This window comes from Salvia hispanica, chromosome 3 (genome assembly GCF_023119035.1).
Source record: "Salvia hispanica cultivar TCC Black 2014 chromosome 3, UniMelb_Shisp_WGS_1.0, whole genome shotgun sequence".
Lineage (NCBI taxonomy): Eukaryota > Viridiplantae > Streptophyta > Magnoliopsida > Lamiales > Lamiaceae > Salvia > Salvia hispanica.
Window position 1 is genome coordinate 6,787,440 of NC_062967.1, and position 22,361 is coordinate 6,809,800.

The following is a 22,361-nucleotide window of genomic DNA, read 5'->3' on the forward strand; positions in this document are numbered from 1 at the left end:
CAAAATCTATTATTTTAACAGTATTAACCGTATAGTAATAAATTATATTTGTATTTGAAATAATATAACTTTATATACTTGGATTTATCAACACTAATGATTATGAAAATTAATCAATTAACAAAAGTGACATTATTAATCTACTAATATTACCAGCACTAATAATCAAATTTTATTTAACAAAAGTTACATTAAATTTTGAAACATAATTAAATACCCCAATTAGGTATAAGTACGAAAATTTAATTAAAGCTTACAAATAAAAATAAAAATGGTAGATAGGTTGTCATAAGTTTTCACCCTTCCTCGAATTCATTTTCCTTCTATTACTCTTCCAAATAATTTCAAGAATTTTGGACAAATAACAGTACATTGGATGAGTCTTGGAAGTATACAAACATGGAATATGTATTTGTACTGCTGCAAAAGGCCTTTACTCAAGAGATTGATCATCTAGCGCAAGAAATTTAAAAAGATTGAATGAAATTGTCTGAAATCCACAATTATTTTGATTATCAGCTGAATTCCATTTGTTGTAGACTTGGTAACTTGAGTACCATTTTTGTGTTTAATTAGATTGATATAGATTGCGTGTAGGCCTAGCTAGTTAATTTATGTATAAGTATAACTAATGTAATTGAGAAGTATGGCATTTTAGAGAATTTTTCCAACTGCACACATCTTTAAAAAGGAGAAACAGCTATGTGGAATATGTTCTGCCACCACTAATATGACAATGGAACTTTTTCACTTAATGCTTCTGATAATATAGATATAAGGAACGGTATAGGACCTATGCATTAATTTACTTGTAAGATTATTTATCCTTCTTCCCAATTACTACTATTTAAGAAATTTGTGTATGCAATTGAAATACTTCTTGTAGTAGTAATAATATCTCACTCATAAGGTCTCACTAATAATACTTCTTCGCAATTATATATTACTATATAGTTTTTCAAGTTTTTTTTATCTTTATGCAATAATCCTACTAATAATATCTCACTCATAAGGTCTCAAAAACTACTTTTTTGTTGTTTCATTTATAATATCTCAGACCCAAAAAAGAGCCCAGAATTATTTTATAAATAAAACTCTTTAGATATATAACCACAAAATATGCATTCTTCATTTTTGTGCCTAAAGTTTTTTGAGATGTTATAATGAGATGGAAGGAATATTTTATTTAGGAGTAGGTCACACAAGAGTAGGTAAATATGAAAAAGGTGAGATGGGTGATCATATCTTAGCATTGACACCACCCACATGCATGCAGATCATTGATACCCTAAGAATAACTTCCTCTATATGTATATATAGCCTTGAATAAAAAGAGGCTCATTTATACCAAGTCTCTTTTCCCAAATGAAGCCACAACTTCATTTAACCATACCCAACCACATTGCATATATGCCTACTTCTTAGAGTTCCACCTTTCAAATTACAAAAAAAAACACTCCACTCAAATTTGTTCCCTTTTTAACAAGTGTGTGTAGATATAATATACTGAGAGCTACAATGCTCTTGATTACCTGCAAATGGAGTCAAATATTGCTGATGATGGTCCTTCTCAATGCTACAAGTGTGACATTTTCTACCAAGATTTATGATTCCATTCATCCAACCATAAAGTGTGGGGAATGCCCTTGTCTGAATCCATGCGTACAACAGCCGCCATCTCCTCCCCCTCCACCTCCTCCAGATTGCAGTCCTCCTCCTCCTCCTCCACCTCCGCCTTCCACGCGTTGCAGCCCTTCAGCACCGGCGTATGCACCTCCTCCACCGAGGTTCATCTATGTTACTGGAAACTCTCATGATGATCCATTCAATTTGCAGATTTACTCATCACATCAGTCTCTAGTCACTGCGCCATGCATATTTTTTTTCCTTGCACTTCAGTTGCTACTGTTTTCCTTAATTTAGACATGTATTGTTTGGCCTATATTTAGATCTACCTTAGCCTTGCAATGCATTTTTAACTCGCTTAGGCTGCACTACGAAATCACAAGTTTGGTGACATTACTCACAGTAATTGTGTTTATTATTGCAAAGGTATGTTGTTGAAGTAATTGAATGATAAAGCTTTAAGATGTTAACAAAACTCAACTAAATGATTAAACTAATTGTGATTTTGAGAATGAGATATTTTGTAACATTCTTCTTATAGAAGAAATTATTCTCGATATAAAATGAATTAGCCATCTTCTTTAGGAATACCAAGAAAAAATCCTTCAGCAAACAAGAGGGGGGAAATATTGCATTACAAAAACAAACTGGAAAGCTTAGCTTTAGAACTATTTTGTTTCATAAACAATTTTTTAAAAACATTCACTTATATAGATTAGATAACCTATAAAAAATCAAACATAATATGAACCGTTTGAAAGTTTAAAAATGTCCGTACACTTGAAACATAAAAGGTCAGAAAAATATTGAATTGGAAAATAGCGAAATATTTATTGTTCATGCACAGATGCACTCTACCATCTCTACATGTATATGTATCTATAACCTCCGTTATAAATATTCTTGCGATCATAATGTACAACAAATAATTCAATGCTAGTTTCAAATTTTTATGGCTTGTGGTCTAAACAAATTGGCGGTTATGAAATACTGTAAAAGACAATAATAGTATTGAATAAAGCTAATACATTGAGACTAACACCCGAATCACATAGCCTTGCTGCAGTCGACTGACTTGATCGTAGTTCGACGCCACATTGCAGTTTCAGGGTCAAAACTCAGTTCCCACGTAGGCCAGTAGTGCAAATCCTGCTTCAGTGTAAATACCCGAGGCCTTCCATTCAAGTGAACAGTTCTAACACGAACAAATTCCCCATGCTCTATTTCCTATAATAAATGGTATGTATTACAGAAATAACTCAGGCTCTAGAATCATGTAGAATAACAACTAAACCAACACACAGCCTTTTGCTTGAATCACAATGATAGGAGATTGGTTTTAGGCCTCCAGAAAATAAAGTTGTAAGTATGATTTTATAACCCATGATAGGGAACGTACCTTTGTCACGGCAACAAAGGCATCTAAATCAGGAGTTGGCTTCCCATTTACTTCTACAATCCACTGAAGAGCATATAAACCATACCGATGAACAGGACTTCCATGACACCACCTAAAAGTTAATTGCACCATTAAAGTCTTGATTATGGTATCAACTTAGATCAAATATTGATTCCATGTAGAGCATTGCGATTTAATTTAGGTAAGCAAATGTAAACTTTGGGATAGGCTAGGATTGATTTGAAAGAATGAGGCTTTAATCCTTAAATTTGACAAATTTAAGAAGGATTTCGATTGGGAGTCACCAATCATTGTTGTTTTGCAGATAAGGTCCAAAAAGAAATCTGTTTTGGAAACTTTCACAATGAGCTAACTGAATGACGTGACACCCTACCCCCCCAAGAAAAACAAACTAACAAACAAACCCTTTTTTATCTCTACCTCATATCTTGAAAAGGCAAAACATGTGTACATCTGGAAAAATAAGTTGTAGAAAAACCATAATATCAGGACATTTTAGTAGTGGATTAGTTGATTTCTAACAAAATAATCAAAACAAATACTACTCTCTAATTATTAGCTAAAATCTGCGGAGACATATGGAAACGGTGAGAACTTATTGTGTATTTATTGTTCTAATAAATGAGGAAAAACAAAAATGAGTAGCTCCCTTGGCCACAGTGCCCTTGGCTTAGACGGTGAAAACTTCAGTTCAAATAGGGCTCATTAATAATCCCCAGTTATAACTAATTAGGACAGGTGCACCCGTGCATACGGATGGTACTGGCGTGTGCGTCTTTCAAAAACCTTTTTAAAATCAAAAGATAGGGAATATGGCATCTTACCTTGCCACATACACGCCATGACCTTCTTCAGGCAGAAATCCAAGGGCTCGTACAGCCGAATGAGGATCCTGGACAATACAACCACACCAATTTATGACACGTGTGGTTCCATTTCCATCCCTCACGTCTGTCCCCACCAGTAACTCAATTTCACGGCCCTGAAATCATTGTAATAAGATACTGAAGAAAGAATCCAGGTATAATAATTTAGCTAAACATGATAGACATTCTTTACAAGAAAACCTGACGAAATATTGTTATTTTGAGCTTCCCATCATTGTCACTACACCGGTCTAGTTCTTGGCAAGCATCTTCAACGTTTCGGAAACATGTGACTGGCTCTTTATTGATTGCCAAAACCATGTCACCTTGTTCTAGCAGATTTTCAGCTTTAGATCCTGCTAAGCAACCTTTAACCCTCAAAACTTGACGCCTAATAGGGTCTTTCTTCACCAGTGCCTGAAAATAGAGAACCAAGCTTTGATTTAGAAACCTTAAATGCATCTAGCACAATTAGGGAGATAGAAATTTCTTAATTCTTATACACTTCAAGGTTCGTGTGCAGGAAACCTTCTTAGCTTTTTTGATAGATTGCACATTTCTTCAAGCAAATCTGATTATATCAGAAAAAATGTCCGACAGTTGAACATGTTGGACGCAGAAACAAAATAAAACACCTTATTAATTTGAAAACATTAGGTACAATAAATACATTATTTCTATTATCCGCAGTTAAAACAGATCCTTCGCCCATTTCTTTGCCTAATCCATCATCGGTGACAGATAAAGCAAAATCATTAGTAACTTCAGAACACCTTAATATCACTAGAAGTTAAAACCTGATCATTTCATTTATTGTTCTCATGTCAGATACTTCATCAAAGGTGCCGAGGTAAAAAGAAACTCATGCAATACCTGCTTAAATAAAATTAAAAGGAACAATTAAAGACAAAACATATAAAAAATATAAAAACCCAATTTATTGTGCATCTTATCCTTTAAAAGTAGGGTGGATTACAATTAATGTAAGATATAAAAGTAAAAATGCATAAAGGTCATAGTACCTGTATCCACGAGTCACTTAGGCCATAGCTACGAGCTTTGGAGAGCAAAGTGGGATAAAGCTCAACCTCCAGTAATTTAGTAACTGGCATGGGCCTCTTAACTCCATTTATGAGACGGGTAGGCTCATTGGCACCAGATATTATTTTGTCAAGAGTCTGACTAATCCAATAAATTGGAATGCCTCGAACAAATTGATGGTCTTCGGATGAACTGCAACTATATTTGAGCTAGAGGTATCAAGTGCACCCAGCAATCAGAAGTTGTTTTTGGCAAGCAGCTCAGATGAACTGAAGCAGCAGATAAAGAAAGGTCAAACCTGTGTTGAAAAGCTTCCCCAAATAGCTTGAACCCTTCCAAGATCATCTGTGAGAACACCAGAAAATGTACTTCCAAAATCTAAACATGAGGAAAGAAGAATCAGGACTGTTTATTTGACCAATGGGCGATGCACAGCAGGAAAAGCCAAATTACAGACACTATATAACAGTAATAAGATTAGATAAGATATTGATTCTCACCCACCTGTATCGAGCTCAATTACTTCCATATTGGTTGCCCTATATCTTGGACAGTCAGCTGAGCCAATATTCAGAGCAGCAGAAGGATTTGTAACAAAAGATTTACGAGAAGTTGCCTGCAGACTCCTACTTAACCCCACAAGACACACAGAATCTCCACGGTGTAATGCGGGTTCTGTTGAACATGTACAGCCAGATATTTTTCAAGTGGGAGTCAAGGAGAAGAGAAGAATTGACGATAAAAAAAAAGTAGAAGGGGCCAATTGGAGGAGAAATTGAATAGTAAGGAACATATAAATCATTTTGTGCATGCATTATCACATAGAATATGAGATTTTCCACGTGTTTGCCATACAGCTTAAATATAATTTTTTTCTTTCTGGACATGCTCAGGTTTGCCTTTCATATTTTATGGCATTAAACCTACAAACAGTGTGCAGTGAGGAGCCAGATGATTGATTGCATTGCACCAAACACAAATTTACTAAATGAAAAAGGCAAAAATGGCCAGCAGCATAAGAATCTGTAAGAATAAGGCAAACCCCAGCATAAGAATTCTCTACGAATATGCCAAATAATTCTACAATACCCAAAACCTGGGTAAGAGCGTGAAAATACTATAATGTTACTTAGGAAACTTCATCAAATTCAAACTACTCCACCTTCAATCCAGCTTTTTGAACGTTACTTCGGCAACTTCTTTAAATAGCATTGCATGAATTAAGCATGAGACTTTTGGGGCGTTTCCTTTGAGTGATGGGATGGAGAGATAAAATATAGTAGTGAGTTTGAAGGATAAGATGGTCAAACAAGCTCAAATTTAATCAATCCAACAAAAACCAACAAAGTAATTTAATCAATCCAACAAAAAAAACAACAAAGTAAATAGTGGATTAGCTTGGATTAGACTAAGAGAGGAACACATATCAAGATTCAAGAGCATAGAACAGTAGAAATATTAGACTAAGAGAGGAACACATCAGCTAGCACAAATTCATAGAACATACCGGGAAGAAGTTCAGCAGCTCGAACTACCGAAGCACCGGGACCAAGAGAGGAAGGGTCATATGCAACAAGTGCAAAATTGTGCACCGGATGGAGAAAAACAACCTGACAGAATTAATACAGCGGTTAACATCACCTGGTAACAGACTACATCAAGAATAGGTAGAATATTACTTCGCCGGGAATTTCAATTGGGTAGGCAGCAAAAGACAGCATGACATCAGATACGGACACCGCAACAGTGTTTTTGTCAACAGCAACCAATCCCATGGTTTGAGAATGATATATGATAAGACCAGTTCCAAAGAAATGCTGCGAGTGCACACCATCAAGCATACAAGATGATGGCACATGAACCTGACATGACAAAGAAGTTGATTTAAGTGGCCAAAACCAGGATTAAAATCAAACATCACTAAGGGAAACAAAATGTTTTTGCTTCACTTGTATGAATAGTACATTGTATAAATTTGACTGAAGTTTTGCTTCTTCCTCATATCTGCAAGGTAATTGCTCATTTCCCTGAGTAGAGATACAATGAAGTGTATCTCCTATAGAGAACAAGAAAGTGCGAGCATAGAGCCCAACTATATCATGGTTTGATTCTTAGCAGGCTATTTATGAAAAAAAAAAGACCAGCATATACCACCATAATTCCCCAACCAGACACCAAATTTCAGCCAGACAAAATTCAACCTTGCCAGACGCCACCACCAAGGCCACTTTTTTCCAAATATGGTTTTTTTTTCTTCAAATCATGACCTCCCTTTTCCAAGATTAAAGTTGGAATATTACAATTATCTCTATTAAATTTTTTTTGAAAAATTCTCCTCTTCAAAAAGCAAATAACAACTCTATTTCAAACGCACTTAAAGGTATTAATGCTAGTATCTAACAAACATGAGAGTGCAACAATCCCCTATTTTTGCCTAACATTTTCTTCAATATTGCTCATAGTGAGGAAAGGAATGCTTCAAAAATAATGGAACACCCCTGGCCTCAGCTTCTCAACCTACTATCTCTGAATCTCTTATATGGATACCATATACCAACTTAGTCCACAGCTTATAACTCCTCCTAATCATGCAGTCCTCCAGTTTCATCAACAGATACTGTTTATATTGCAAATTTGTAATGACAAAAGAAAGGCCAAAAGTAATGTTAATGAATGGAGAAGCTATTCATGTATTTATATTACCTCCAGCATCACTAGGGTAGGCTCAATCGCTCGCTCAGCTACTGAAACATTATTTGTTGCAGCTGCTGCACCTGGAAAATCTCTCGGAACTGTCTCAGTTTCTGGTCCAGTCTCCTCCAATCTTACTTCCCGAGATTCATGCAAGGTGCATTCAGGTGATAAAACACCATCAGTAGAATCATCTTCAACCCTCCTTTTCTTTGACCCAGCATCAGATTCATCCACAGAATGTGAACCATCATCAATTTCTTCACAACTAGTTTCCATACTAGCCACACCATTCGTCGGTTTTTGGCCAACGGATTGATGTGCAGGTTCCATTGGAGTAACCTCGGCAGAACATGATGAAATATTGCTTGGTAGAGCTTGTTCGGTTGAATTAACACATAATTCCAGTGAAGAGTTTAATGGTAACATTGGCTTCACTGTCCACAAACCAGTACTGTCATTACGAGTGTATATATGAGGAGGGGCATACCATTCATGGCGATCGACTGTCACCAGGACAGACTGCAGAAAGATAACATGCATCTCAGAGAAATTTCATGTGTGTATATACTTAAACGATGCAACTTGGAAGGATGAATTAAATCCATGTGGAAGAAAAGAAACGGTTCATTTGGGATATCTTTGTGAAGCAAAAGGTACTCACACAAGCCCAACGTTGGTAGGGAAAAAATAGTTGACCATATGAAACATTTGGTTATCCATTGATCAATATGCAGAAATGTATCAATACACCACACAGCAACATAAGATTATAGCTACGATAAAAAGAATATGAAAGTAAAGATCCTAAACTTACAAGCTGGACCTTTATAAAACCATTAAGGTTGCTGTTTGAAGTGGACCTCTAGAGAAAATGCGGGTGACTCATGTGCCAGATTCAGTCTAACTAGCCAAGAGAATCTTAAATAATTAATACTTAGACAAAGTATTATGCTGTTATTCCACCATGCATGATGGAACAAAGAAACTTGATAGTACTACTATATCCCAGGACATATACCACCCAATTTCCCAGGCTGAGAAAATAATTACTCCCTCCGTCCCATAAAAGTACGGGCAGATGATATGGCACGGGAATTAAGACAAAATTGGTAAAGTAATAGAGAGGAGGAGAAGGGTAGTTAAAGTAGTGTTAGTGGATAGTGGACCCACATTGTTATTAGTGTTTAATGAGTTGTGATGGTGGGCCATAGTGGTATAAGTTGTAAATAAATTGATGTGTATGGGTAATGAGTTGGGGACAACTTTCCATAAATGGAAATGCCCATATTTATATGGGACGGATGGAAATGGAAAGTGCACGTATTTTTATGGGACGGAGGGAGTATATGATATATCTAGTAATTTAATTTTCTGTAATTGGATTACACAACAAATATGCAGACTTTGAAGTGAAACAAGCAAACATATGTAAAAATCACGGCCATACCTAACAATCACAGCTGACGCATGTTTTTTTGTCACAATCTCAAAATGCATAACACATCTTTTTGCAAAGGAAACGGAAGAGGAAGATTTTTTTATTTCTGCACCATGAACCAGTGGAAGGAAGTGGGAAACAGGTATCACAGTTCACACATGGATTATTATCTAAAGAGACATGATAAGCTACATCCATCAATGTAGTCCATAGGCAGTAGGCACCAGGAGTACCTTTCTTCGATGACGATCAGTATAAGTGATATACTCCAATGGTACTCTAGCGCCCCTTGACAACTTAGATAAAACAGAAATGAAGTCATCGAGTCTTGCTATGTTTTCTCCAGCAAACTTCTTAATAATAGCATGGCGTGGAACTCCAGCTCTGAATAGCATGTACCTACAATGAAAAATGTGCTATTAATAATTGAAAAGCCTACAGTTTATAGGACCATATGCAGGCTCTAGTCTATGGTATAAACATAGACCAAATACTACTCTCCATTTGTATCTAGTACCAAGTTAATTGGCGATAACCCAATTCGAAAAGGTCAAAGGACCAGTTGAACTATATCTGAGTGATTCCATGAACCAATTATTATTTTGACTTTATTTTTTTAGAATTTATTTTGTTGTTAGATGTTTCTATAACATGTAAGGGGTTATTTTTAATTATTCATTGCAAATAAGAAATTAACAAACCACTAATGGGAAAAATCATATATTTTTTATTATGTCGCATCTTATACTTTTTATTAAATAACTTAAACATTATCATTAATTAATTATTGTAAAATATTAATGAGAAATTTCTATTCCAATAAAGATTCTAGAAGCATATTGTTTGATATAACTATTCCTTTTACATGTACATATATATATTTATAATTATCTGGTGTGGTGGGTTTCTACACCAAGCCAACCAGTTGAACCAATGACCTGTGAACTTATCTGGTTCGACTGCAACATAATTTAAGGCAAAGAATCTTAGAAATTGGCATTATTAACCAATATGCAGAACATGTAGAATAAAATTGCATACCCTTGTTCAGCAACATATACAAGACCACACTGGAAGCGGAAGTTCCTGGCCTGCACACAATAGAAGTTTACACAGTATATCAATTACGAGGACATTGCAACGCCCAGCCACAAAAAATGTATAAGGAAAACACACTGTACTAAGATAGATAAGAAAGAAATAGGTCCAATAAGTTACTAAGCAACTACTAGAGACTCAATCATTCAGGCATGAACAGACATAAATACTAAGGGCACATGACAAAAGATAGAAGTTGACATGTGCTCTAAATTTCTATTGCATTGTCAATCACCGCTCCATATGCTTCTATTGTATTGCCTCTAATAAGATTAACAATTTCCTGTTCCTCTATGAAAATATCCATTTAAATTGACTTTCTTAGGGACAGTTCTGATGATCATGATCACACTCATTGCATTTTTCTATCTTGTTGAAAGATTGGGAAAATATTCAACATCACATCTAAAGCAGGCCTCGATATGTCTGAAATAGCAAAGCAAAGAGTGTGATAGCTAAGGTCTGCAGCCATTGTTTTCAGAGAAAACCATCAATCCTGAATCAATGAAGCCAAATTTCCCTATTGAGGAAAGGTACTATTATTGAGCCTTTGAGTACCTTACTTATACTTTCTAGTCAATTAACATATTTTGCATCTGGAATGTTTTCCAAGAGGTGGCGAGCAATTACGGGACCTCAAAAAATGACAAATTAAAAGAGATGCATAAACCAAACTAGCCTATAAAACAGAATGCCACAACAGTTTGCATCACAAAAAGACAAAACAATAAGGTTCCATTGTTCCACACACTCTTCACTAGGCTTATAAAGAAACCAATTTAGCTCCTTTGTCCTCCCACAGAGGTCAAGGCTTTAGATACTTCTTTTCAATATGTACAGTATTCAAATAAAAGTACAGCAACCAAGATTACAAGGGTCAACTGTAAAAGTACCGCCAACATACAGTGAGAGGCAATCGAGCATGCAGGAAAATCTCCATCTTGCAAGCATGTGTTGCATTGAATAGGTTTCAATTGACATAGTATTCCTACAGTACATTTTTGTTCCATCAAGAAGTTTACTTTTTTAATTATAACATCAAAATTCCAAAACTATTAGTCGGGCAGGCTGAAAATTTTAGTTGATAATTGGTTTGTGAAGCATTAATGGCAACTCATCCAGATTACATCCCGAATGAATAAGCTTCTCTAACTGAGGAATTTAAATAATATAGGCAAAATGCAAGGCCTTCATAGCATAAGATTATGGCATCAAAGCAAGAAAGAAAAAGAATAAGACCCAAGTGAATAGAGTATAAAGTTAGTGGCCAACCTGTTGATAAGATAGAGGGTGTATGATTGCACCACTGACTTCAAGAAAGTAGTCAGGTGTGACCGAGTGCAAATCCTGAACCTGAAATTTAAGGAAATGCGAAAAAATGCAACAGTATGCCAACATTAGTCTTGTAACAGTACTAACTAAATACTTCCTGTATTTTTTTCTGACAAAATCAAATTAATGTTTTAACTCTGCACTTACAAGGAGCCTTAAACTATTCTATCATCAGTCATACAACTCTAACAAACATAACACATACAAGAAACAAGAATATGCCATTAAAACTTGGGTACTTGCAAACATCCTAGAATATATGGAGATCTATTGCACTAGGGCCAAATTTGAAATTCAAGCCAGTATTATACCAAAAAGAATATGAGCATAAGTGTTGTTTGAACAAAATCAAAAATTAACCAAGGAGACGGCTGAAGGAAAAAAGAAAAGTAGTAGTTATATCTAACTTTGAAAGGAGAAATTATATTCTTACCGTTAAGTCTAAAGTCAAAGGTTTGCCACCCCTTTCAATCTGGAGTTCAATTTTATTGTTGACATTATCATCAAGCAATGTCTCCATCTTCAGAAACTGGGTACTCACCTGTATCAAGGTTCTAATATTAATTCAGACTTGAGTATCAGGTCATTTTATAGGACTCGCAAAAAATCATCTGCTGCAACTCTTACATATTTACACTAGGTTGTAAGTAATAACAAAAGAAATACTGGGGTATTAAAGCCTTATCATGTATCCAATTTCAGGCTTTTAGCATAGAATCTTAAAAGTGTTTCTGATACTCAAAAACAATATAACTCTATTCTGATTCTTTTGGATCTTAAAGTTAAAACTGTACAGGCTGGGTGGAAATTTCCGATCTCTCTTTTTCTGAACTTCAATTAAATGTCACTGAATGACATAGCCACTTAGGTTTATGCATTATATGACAAACATATCACATCAATGGATTTCTATTGATGTGAAAGAAGAAAGGATTAAACATGCCAAAATGTTTATTTTAACCACTTATTATCCCACTAGAGATGTGATTAAGAATAACATATGATTAAAATAATATAAGTACAATTAACTAATCAGCATATCTATAAACATATATTTTCAATGAAAATAAGAGACAAATTTACTAGCCTTTTCTTCACCTAATATATTCCAATTACTCCCTCTGTCCCTGAAAAGTACGAACATTTGGTTCGGCACGGGTTTTAATGTACAATTGGTAAAATAAGAGATATAGAAAGAAAGGTAATTAAAGTATTGTCAGTAGAGAATGGGTCCCACTTCATTCGAGAGAAGGAAGTTTCCAAAATAAGAAAGTTCATCATTTTCAGGGACGGACCAAAAAGGAAATAGTTCATACTTTTCAGGGACGAAGGGAGTATTATATTTCATAATCATGGGTGAAACATAACTTAAGCAAACATGTCAAAACTCTGTGTAAAGATCCATCAATTCCTAAATTCAATACCCCTTTTCATCCGTCTCATTTTTTTCAGAACAACACAGATATTACCAACTACCAGAGTCCCGGACAAAACTTTTGGTATCTCATCAAAATAAAGAAACAAGACTAGTAGCAATTCCCCACGATTTTCCACATATGATCAAATAAATCACAGGTGGACGTGTAGAAGGAATAAATGAAAACATTTTCCTCTGACTATAAGAACAAAATACCTCCCCATTCAATCGAATCAGCACATCACCTGGCTCCAAATGCTTATGGGCTGGACCACCTGGCACCTGTAACAAACACCATAGTGATGTTGTATTCTTATGATACCAACATAAGATAATACTAATTTCTGCTGCAACTGTCAAGATTAATGGAAACCCCCACAAAGAAGATAGAACCCATAATGAGAAAAGTTCACTCACCACTGAGTCAACCACAAGCATTCCAGTTTCACCTGGTGGAGAAGCAAGCAGCACTAGCTGAAATATAAAAACAAATACGATAAAAGGTGTGGATTAGTCATTCAGATTACTACAGTTAATGGTAAATGGTAAACCAGTAATAAGTAAAAACTTGGTTTCAGGAAATGGAATCTAGAGCACACGAGAAAAGAAGAGCATATAAACCTGTTCTGTTTCACTTCTGAGGCCAAGTCTACGTGTCTCATCAAATCCTTTGTGAAGAAATGTAGCCTTTATCATAAAAAATTTTAAAAATGCATAAAAACGTCAGAAATATGAAGAAATCAACAGGTGAAATTCATATAAATTTATATTTTACAGAATAAAGATTTACTTAAAACAAGTTCCACAAAAATACAACGAGACTTTTCTTTATAGAAACAAAAATTTCAGGTTAACATATACAGGGACAAAACATGAACACCTCTCCAAAAAACACGAATAAAGAAAAAATAGCAGTCACAAGACTGCTATGTCTGCAATCTATTAAAAAACCTGAATCAATAGTCTCACTCTTTGAACTTTTGAATCCATGAAACAGACCTAAATTCAGGTGCATGTTCCTCCATACTGTCAAAAACTCATTTATTACTTCCAACCAAATGGACCAGCACACAATGGCACAGTGTCTCCAAGAAGCCTTGCCCTATTCCCAATGAACAATCATAAATGAAATTAACCATACTTTGGTCTATGCTCCTAAATATCCAAACTTTGACTGCACGTGCTAGGATAGTAAAGGATATGAGGATTGTTTGCTGCAACATCACAAACTTTTACCCATCGTGAAAAGATGACTAACCTAGCTCACAGCCTAACTTCATGTGACTAGTCTCTGATCCTAATCTCGTCAAAGTTAACCACAAAATGCACTATCATAAACATGTTAATTTTCTATCAAGGCCCTGCTATCGATACAGCCTTGTCCTCAAGGCTGATGTTAGAACCACCCATGGAGATCCGTCTTCTCCACCCTAAATGTTGTGTGCTGATTGGTAGGAGGCTGATACTCATGCTTGCAGAATCCTCCCACGAGTAAAGGACTTGGCTGGTGCGGAAACAAGAGGTAGGGGCAGCGGAGTGGAAACGTCACGGGAACAGGAGACACAGGATGAGGCAGGGAAGAAATCAGAAAGGAAGCCGTGGGCATGGACAGTTTGCCAGAGGGCACTGGAGAAGATAGCTGCTGCAGAAGGGGCTCGACCGAACACACACGCTTACAGGAGTAAACATCCCCTGCAGTCGGAACGAAAAGCAGAGAATGAAAATAGGAGCAGAAAACGGGAGGTGCATGCTGTCACAACGGCCAGTGGTGGAACGTGCAGTGGTGGCTGTGGCATAGAAACGGGAGGGCGGGAAATGAAATTTCCTGGTGCTGCCAAACTTGAATGATCCATTGGTTGCAACTTGCAAGACTGCCAAAGGAGTAGCCAGCAAAGCAAGTTGCTTCATGATGTGCCCAGGCATCGCCTTCATGGAAGCGATGGAGGCTGCTTGTGCGTTGAACTTTACCTCAATCAACTGCATGTCCGATCTCGTCCTCAACCGCCTTCTCTAATCCCTCAAAATAACCATCCGCGTTATGTGTGTTAACAATCATTCACCGCACCAACTGATGGAGTACAAGTGGAGGATGACTGTAAATGAACATTCAAAACAGAAAAGAACGAACAAAACCAAGAATGGAAAATAAACTCGATAGACACTGAATATAAAATACAGAAAATAATACTCGAATGAGGCACTATGGTAACTACCATCCTATACTAAACCCAAGACACATTGCTCTTCTATTAAGGAGCTATTTATAATAACAACGGATAGACTCCTACATCGAATAAAACTCCTAATTATATAAGGACTTTTAAACCAAATATAACTCTAAGTGATACTCCTAAACCAAAGCTAACTCTAAGAGATAAAACCTACCTCTACTCAAGTCAACTACTAATACTAGACTCCCTACTCAAACAAATAGTCAATAAAGAATAATAAATAACTAAATATAATGCAGGGACGATCTCTACCACAGCGGTTCAATGGAAATATAGATATGAACAAATTTCAAGAAATAAAAGCAATACAGTAGATGAAACTCCAGCACTCTGAAGGTAATGCAGAAAAGGCTCTATCAATTTTGTTTCAGTCACCATGTGCAGTCCATCTTCTTAGCAAAATTTGAACCTTCGCATCCCTTTATTTGGAACTCAATAATGTTGTAATTTATAACTAATATTTTCTTTATGGATATAGTGAACCAAAAATTGCAGCAGTACATAATAAGTTCAAGTAAATTCAAAATAATTAAAGGTTACATATAGAGTTGCTGAATTTTGAAAAGGATGGCACCAAATATCAACAAACCAAGAAAGAAAATGAAAAAAATCAAGATAAAACCCTATCCAAATATCCAACAAACCTGAAGCGTACCACGGGGAATTGTGACAGCCTCCCATGTGTTGCTAATGGATTCTCTTCCTCTCTGCAAGAATCCTAAGGCTCTCACAACCTAGTGTCCAAATCATTTTAGCTCTTATTAAAAGAAATTAAAAGTCCACTACGTACCACAAAATTTTAAGCTCAAGAGATTTATTCTAAATAATCAACTAGATGAAGAATTGCAAGATATAAAAGGACAAGGTCAAGTTTGTCCATGTCAAAAAATACACGCCTTCATACAAACTATAACAATAGTCATAATAAAACCATTAGTACTTATAAGAGAACACCATATATAAAGAAAATACCAATACTTTATAATTATATTAAAAATTATACACAGTAGTACATGATATAAGAAACATCAGAAAGCTGAATCCCTTGAGTTTACCAATTGAAGATGGTCTCAACATAAAACTATAAGGAAAATAAAGATAAACAGGGTCTACAAGACTATTAACACTCTGGGACTGGAAGGATTTTCAAATTAACCGAGTAAAACTGCTTCTATCAACAAAATGTAGCAAAGAAACAAAAGGTGACCTGACATCAGTTCAAAAAGGCTTTCTCTCTACTGAGCTAGACAAATGAATGAAAAACACCAGAACCTGTACGTAGTTTCTTCCAAAATGACGCCACTCATTTGATTTATCATCTAAATACTGAGGAAGTAGAGCCCAAGTACTAAACCGTTAATATGCACAGAAAATATGCATATAAAGTACAGGATATAGAAACATAAATTACTAAGAAAACGGTAAAAACACATAAAAAAGATATTTAATGAAAAACAAAAAGCAACTAAAAGTCTCAAAAAAGACGTTTCTATGTTATAACAAGTATCTTACTCTTTCTAAAGGTAAGAAAAATGCTGAAGCACTGGATGTCTTGCTCCCAGCATTCAAGGCAACTGCTCTACCTTGCCAGTCAATTACTGGAGAGCCACTTGAACCACCTTTTGTCCCAGAAGCTGCCTGTGCGAGACAGGTAAAAGAGAAAACGTTCAATTGAGAATTAGGACACGACAATAGCCACAAATCAGGATGATCAAGATTCAAGAATCAGACAGACCAAGGCACTGGTCATTCTTCTCAACAGGACCCAGATTTTTTAGGATGATACAGCCCTCATAAAGAAATTTCTATTGCCTATATGAACTCAAAATTTTATGAATTATAACAAACTACTTTTGACGAGAATATGTGGAACAACTCTCTTTAACTGGTCTATTCCAAAGAAAATTGCAAATGTGATATCTCAACTTTATCTTCACCAACAACCAAATCATTGAGCAATGTAAACCACCAATGTAATGCTTTTTTCCTGCTCAAGGTTTCCCCCAGCAAATTTAAAAGAAAGGGAAGGAAGGTCATCTCCTTGCCGCAAACCTCTGGAGGCCCAAAATTTCCTTTTAGGTTTCCCCTAACGTTTATTGAGAAATTAACTGAGTTCAAACATCCTCAAAACAACCTCCCCTATCTATCACTGATGCACTTTACGGATTACAAAGTCCAAAAGGACCCAAACAACATGAGCATATGCTTTAGTGAAAGTAGTACGGAAGAAAATACCCACACTTGAATTTTATACACACCTCATCACCAAGGAGGGTGGAGCTTGAGTTTAACTTCTGGTGCATGCTTAATGTCCTATTTTAACTCATACTTTTGCTTAGTGGTTTCCTTTTAGGGAACGTTTGCTATGCAGGCTGGGATAAGACCTGAAACGTTTGAGTTTTGACTAGGAAATTTTTTATCCGATATGGTATCAATATTATGGATGGATGGATGGATGGATGGTATCTCTAGTTCCTAATTGTTTCGAGCAATTTTTTAGACACAATTGTTTGTCGCCCGCAGTTACCAAAAAGAGATGCAAAACCCTATTTTCAACTTTTTTTTCTTAGTTCAAAGTGCATGCGTAGTGAAAGCAGATTAAAGTCAACACTGATAACAATATTAAAATAGGAGATAGGATTACGAAACGAAGTAAAGCAAGGGGAGATCGAGGAAACTTAAACACATAAGGTTGCAAAAAAAAGTAGAATAGAGAAATTAGCAAAGCAATAACCATGACAAGATACAGAAAAACATGAACCTAAGATTACACGAACAAGAGCAGGAACGATAGAAGAACGGTAAGGAATAGCGGGAGAAGAAGAGTATGTAAACACGGTACATACTTTGGGATATGGTTAGGGTTAATTTAGTCTAAATAAATGTTTAATACTATTATCATTATCTTTTCTGTTACTTATCAAGACTCTGAGATGCGATACAGATTCACTCATGTGTGGGTTATAGATTACTAGATTATGGGCCATTAGTTATCAAAGGCTTTGAGTTTTGAAGCAAACAGGGTATTATGGCATGATAGGTATCTACCCACCCTTATGATGCATGACAAATGAGCATTTATAATATATCATGACAAATTACACAAGTGATTGTTTGCTCCAAACAGAGACTTATAATATACGGAGAGCTTTACAGGCTGAAAATATGGAACAGTTCATCTTGGCTCTCCCCTCTTCTTTGTCATACAGCTCGGTCCTAAAAACCTTCCTCAATTTCTGCATCTATTTTAAGCTTGGTCTAGGGTATCAGAACTGGCTGATGTAGTCATTCTATATACCAGAGAAGAAACTAGATAAATGCAACAGGAACTAGAGCTACCGGCCATCTTTTCTTATATTTCTCATAGCTTGATACAATGTCTTAGTCAACACAATTGAAAAACCAAGGATATATTAATTTCAGCCATTAGTTGGTAATCCTATATCGTAAGCAAATTAGGTGCTATAACAGAGCTTAATGCTACTGAATCTGACGTACAGGATAAACTAGTTAGACGTCGTAAATTCTAATATCAGGAGATTAATACATCAAGAGAACAACATGAATATATAAGATCACATGCTTGAGGTACTCAGAGACCATAACATATAACAGATAATTAAAGTAATCAAGAAACCACACAGTATCCAGTATTCTACACTGAAAAACAAATCATCAACAAGCTTACTTGCATGTAAAATGTGTTGAAGTCGTTGTAGCCATCCCTGCATACATCGTAAAAGAAAATTTTGACGCTTGAGTACGATTGCATGCATAAGGCTCATCAATCAGCAAGGTTATTAAGTTATGACTATATCCCATTTCCCATGGTCAAAAAACAGTTACAATTATAGATACTTGGCCAAAAAATAAAACTTCCATAATTTCCTAAAACATCAAGTACTTTGTGAATTACAAGAGTTTTCCCTCCAAGTCCACACCCAACTGACAACAATCAATCTTCATGTGAGTGAACAATAATAAATCAAGAGAATATATCATCAAAGTGTGAAGTGTGGACATACTTTTTATAGTGTGGAGCATCTCTATCCAAGCGAGCAAGAGTTCCTGCTAAAATAGAGACCTGCACATTCCCAAGAAGGAAGAAATATTTCCTAACCCAAAATCAATGCCTTTCAAGAAGATTCACAACAAGACTCTGGAAAACAACAAAATGGAAGCTGGTGATATAAGTTCTAATAAATACATGTGTAGAAATCATTCAAATTAGTATCATTGCAAAATGGCAGTTTGAGACAAGTAACACAGAGTTGGACCTACCATAACCAGTAATCATTAAAAAGTAGAAGCCACGGATTAAATACAATGGTCAGTATCTAGTAGTACGACTACGACCGTCCCTATCCTCTTCGCTAGAAATGTTACTAAAGTAGCAAACCTTGAAATATATACCTTTTCACCACTATCATTTCCGACCACCCGAATTTCAAGCCCCACACATGCAGCCTCAGGAGCAAGAGGGATCTCATCATAGCTAAGGAACTTTATAGCAGAAGGGTCGTAAAGGAAGAATCCGAAATCATGAACCTGGAGGATCACAGAATCAATTCATACATTAGGATTTGAATCCAATCTCTAGAGCTAAAGAAATAGTAACTACATAAAAAAATGGCATGGCTTCAGATATCTAGAAGTTAAAGGAGCATATTACTTCTGCTGAGCAAGCCATTAATCTGTGTTAGGGTAATGAACCACAAGGCTCGTGCACATTATAAGTCACACTAGTTATTCGAATCAGCAAAAATCACAAGCACAAAAATTCTAATGCATTGTGAAACACTATGCGGCACTAGCAAGTATGTAATAATCAGCTGCAAGTATGGCAATCGATCAGTTTTCCATAGCAAATTATAAGCCACACCAGTTATTTGAATCAGCTAAAATTTGAAGCATGAAAAATCATTTGTAATGCATTGAGAAACACTATGCAGCACTAGCCAGTGGTAATAATCAGCTGCGGGTATGGTCTAAAGGTTACAATTGAACAGTTTTCCATAGTAAATCCATCACACAGTTACATAGCGGCTAACTTACAGGGTCTCTGTAAATCGGATGCACTGGAATTTCTTCACGGTTCACAAACATAGCTTCCGCCACAACGGGGCCTATTACAAGAAATACAGACATTAATTAAAACCAGTATCAACAAATTAGGAGTTCCATAAATATCAATTACTACTATAAACACCTGGCTTGACAACATGGCGGTTCGTAAGAATAATTCCGCGGGACTTGTCGACGACGAAGCCGGTGGCGTATGAGGCACCAGCTGACTCAGTGTCGAAGGCGCGGCAGGCAGTGGTGCGGAGGACGACTACGGCGGGGACCACCTTGTTGAGTGCCTTCCGCCAGTCCTTGGAGGTGGCGAGATTCTCCTTGAAGGGCGGATTAATCTCCATTGAGAGATCCTCCGTCATGCTCGACTCCATCTCCGCCAACGCCGCCTCCGATCCTAATCTCTCCATTTTAAAGTTACCTGCACCACTTCAAAAACCCTACCTTAATACTACAATTGATCAATCTCTCCCCTCACTAGGAGTTCGCGGTTGGAGGGAAAATGTACGGTGGAACCGGAGAGAAAGAGAGATATTTCCGGCGACTAATTACTTATTGTTAAGTTTTTTAGGAACGGAAATCTGCTTGCTTTTCCATTTTAAGCTTCAAGCTGTATACTCTTTTACTTTTGCTATTAATTGTAAAAAATTTACTATAATCCTATTACTCTTTCGTTTCGCAGTAATTTAGTCATAAATTGACCTGGTTCGAATTTAATAAAGTATAAAAAAAGAAATATATACAAAAATGAAACTATAATCTTCAACACACATAATTGGAATTGAATTACAATTGAAGTCCTATCAAATTATATTAGAATGAGTTGATCCATTTCCTTTGTTTAATATAATTAAAGAATTAGCATGGAACTGCATTGTAATTTCACTCAAAATAAAGAATTTGGAATTAAACTGGAATTCAAATTAAAATTCAAAATATTTAAAACAATTAAATATTTTTTTATAGTATTAAGTGAGTGGAAGAGAGTTAGTGGAATAAGACTCTCAATTATATATACTCCTTCCGCCCTAAAGAATATGAACTTTAGATTCGGCACGTGTTTTAATAAATAAGGGGAAAAGTAAAAGAGAGGGAGAAAGAAAGGGTAGTGGAAATAATGTTAGTGGAGAGTGTGATCCATATTATATAATGATATAAGTGTTAATGGTAATGGTATAAGTTATAAATAAAATGATGTTTATGGGTAGTATGTTGTTTGATTTTTTCAAAATTAGAAAGTTCATGTATTCTTTAGGGACGGACGAAAAAGAAAATAATTCATACTCTTTGGGGACGGAGGGAGTATTATTTTTAAATGATATGTGAGTGAAATGAGTTAGTGGATGGTGGGACCTCTTTACCATTTATTAGTAATTATGAACAGGGATTCTTATTCGTGGACTAACCAAAATAGAAAAACGGGACTCCTATTCACGAACATGGTGAATAGTTTTATATAGTGCATGTACTTAAGTATAGTTATGTAGTACAAATTATATCATGTCAATTATATACTCCGAAACAGCATCAAATTAACATAATCATTTTCCGAATCGTAATGACAATACTCCCTCCGTCCACGAAATGTTATCCAAGTTTGAATTGGCATAGGTTTTAAGAAATGTGAAGAAAATTAGTGGAAAAAGTTAGTTGAATGTAGGTCCCACATTTATATATTGTTTTTATAATAGAATATGAGGGTAATGAAGTTAGTTGAAATTGGGATCCATTTACTAAAATGAAAAAAAGAATGGATAATATTTCGCGGACGGATCGAAATGGAAAAACTGGACAATATTTCATAGACGGAGGGAGTATTATACAAATTATAATGATAATATTATACAATTGTCAACAACTGATTTACTGTATTTATAATCACAACCTACTCCATCTTTGATAATAGAGAAACATAGCTTCAGCTAGATTATTCATAAATCTAGTCCACTCATATGTAACTTGAACAATTTTAATTTGATCCGAGTGTTGAGTATGTTCCACCTCATTATGATAATCACCCAACACATGTGGTTGCGCATCTTCCTCGTTATAAATATCACCTTCTTGAGCAACTATAGCTTGAATCTCAGCATCAACTTCATTCTTTTTTTTTATTTTGATG

At 35.7% G+C, this 22,361-nt stretch overlaps 1 protein-coding gene across 4 annotated transcripts; it reads right to left on the bottom strand.

The window, feature by feature from the left end:
* Positions 1–2,419: 2,419 nt before the first annotated feature.
* Positions 2,420–20,844, bottom strand: LOC125213642 (protease Do-like 7). Of its 4 annotated transcripts, none has more exons than XM_048114293.1 (24): positions 20,373–20,829; positions 20,219–20,289; positions 19,577–19,711; positions 19,189–19,247; positions 18,852–18,888; positions 16,676–16,801; positions 15,808–15,897; positions 13,554–13,619; positions 13,350–13,406; positions 13,149–13,214; positions 11,949–12,056; positions 11,456–11,536; positions 10,127–10,176; positions 9,319–9,484; positions 7,657–8,166; positions 6,633–6,815; positions 6,461–6,563; positions 5,458–5,628; positions 5,252–5,331; positions 4,935–5,162; positions 4,114–4,329; positions 3,871–4,028; positions 3,026–3,137; positions 2,420–2,853 (listed from the first exon to the last, which is right to left on the bottom strand). In XM_048114293.1, the coding sequence occupies exons 1-24, from the start codon at positions 20,647–20,649 to the stop codon at positions 2,674–2,676; spliced, it is 3,330 nt and encodes a 1,109-aa protein (XP_047970250.1). In that variant the 5' UTR covers positions 20,650–20,829; the 3' UTR covers positions 2,420–2,673. The 4 variants fall into 4 exon arrangements, with proteins under 4 accessions (XP_047970250.1, XP_047970252.1, XP_047970251.1 ...); XM_048114295.1 differs by having other exon boundaries at positions 19,189–19,278; positions 20,373–20,435; XM_048114294.1 differs by lacking the exon at positions 15,808–15,897.
* Between the last annotated feature and the right edge of the window lie 1,517 nt (positions 20,845–22,361).

Excerpts from the sequence above, each read along its gene's own strand:
- LOC125213642 (XM_048114293.1), bottom strand. The coding sequence starts at position 20,649 with ATGGAGAGATTAGGATCGGAGGCGGCGTTGGCGGAGATGGAGTCGAGC. Across the intron at positions 19,248-19,576 it reads GAAATGATAGTGGTGAAAAG|GTCTCTATTTTAGCAGGAAC; the intron begins GTATATATTTCA and ends GGGAATGTGCAG. Across the intron at positions 11,537-11,948 it reads CTTTGACTTTAGACTTAACG|GTTCAGGATTTGCACTCGGT; the intron begins GTAAGAATATAA and ends CTTAAATTTCAG.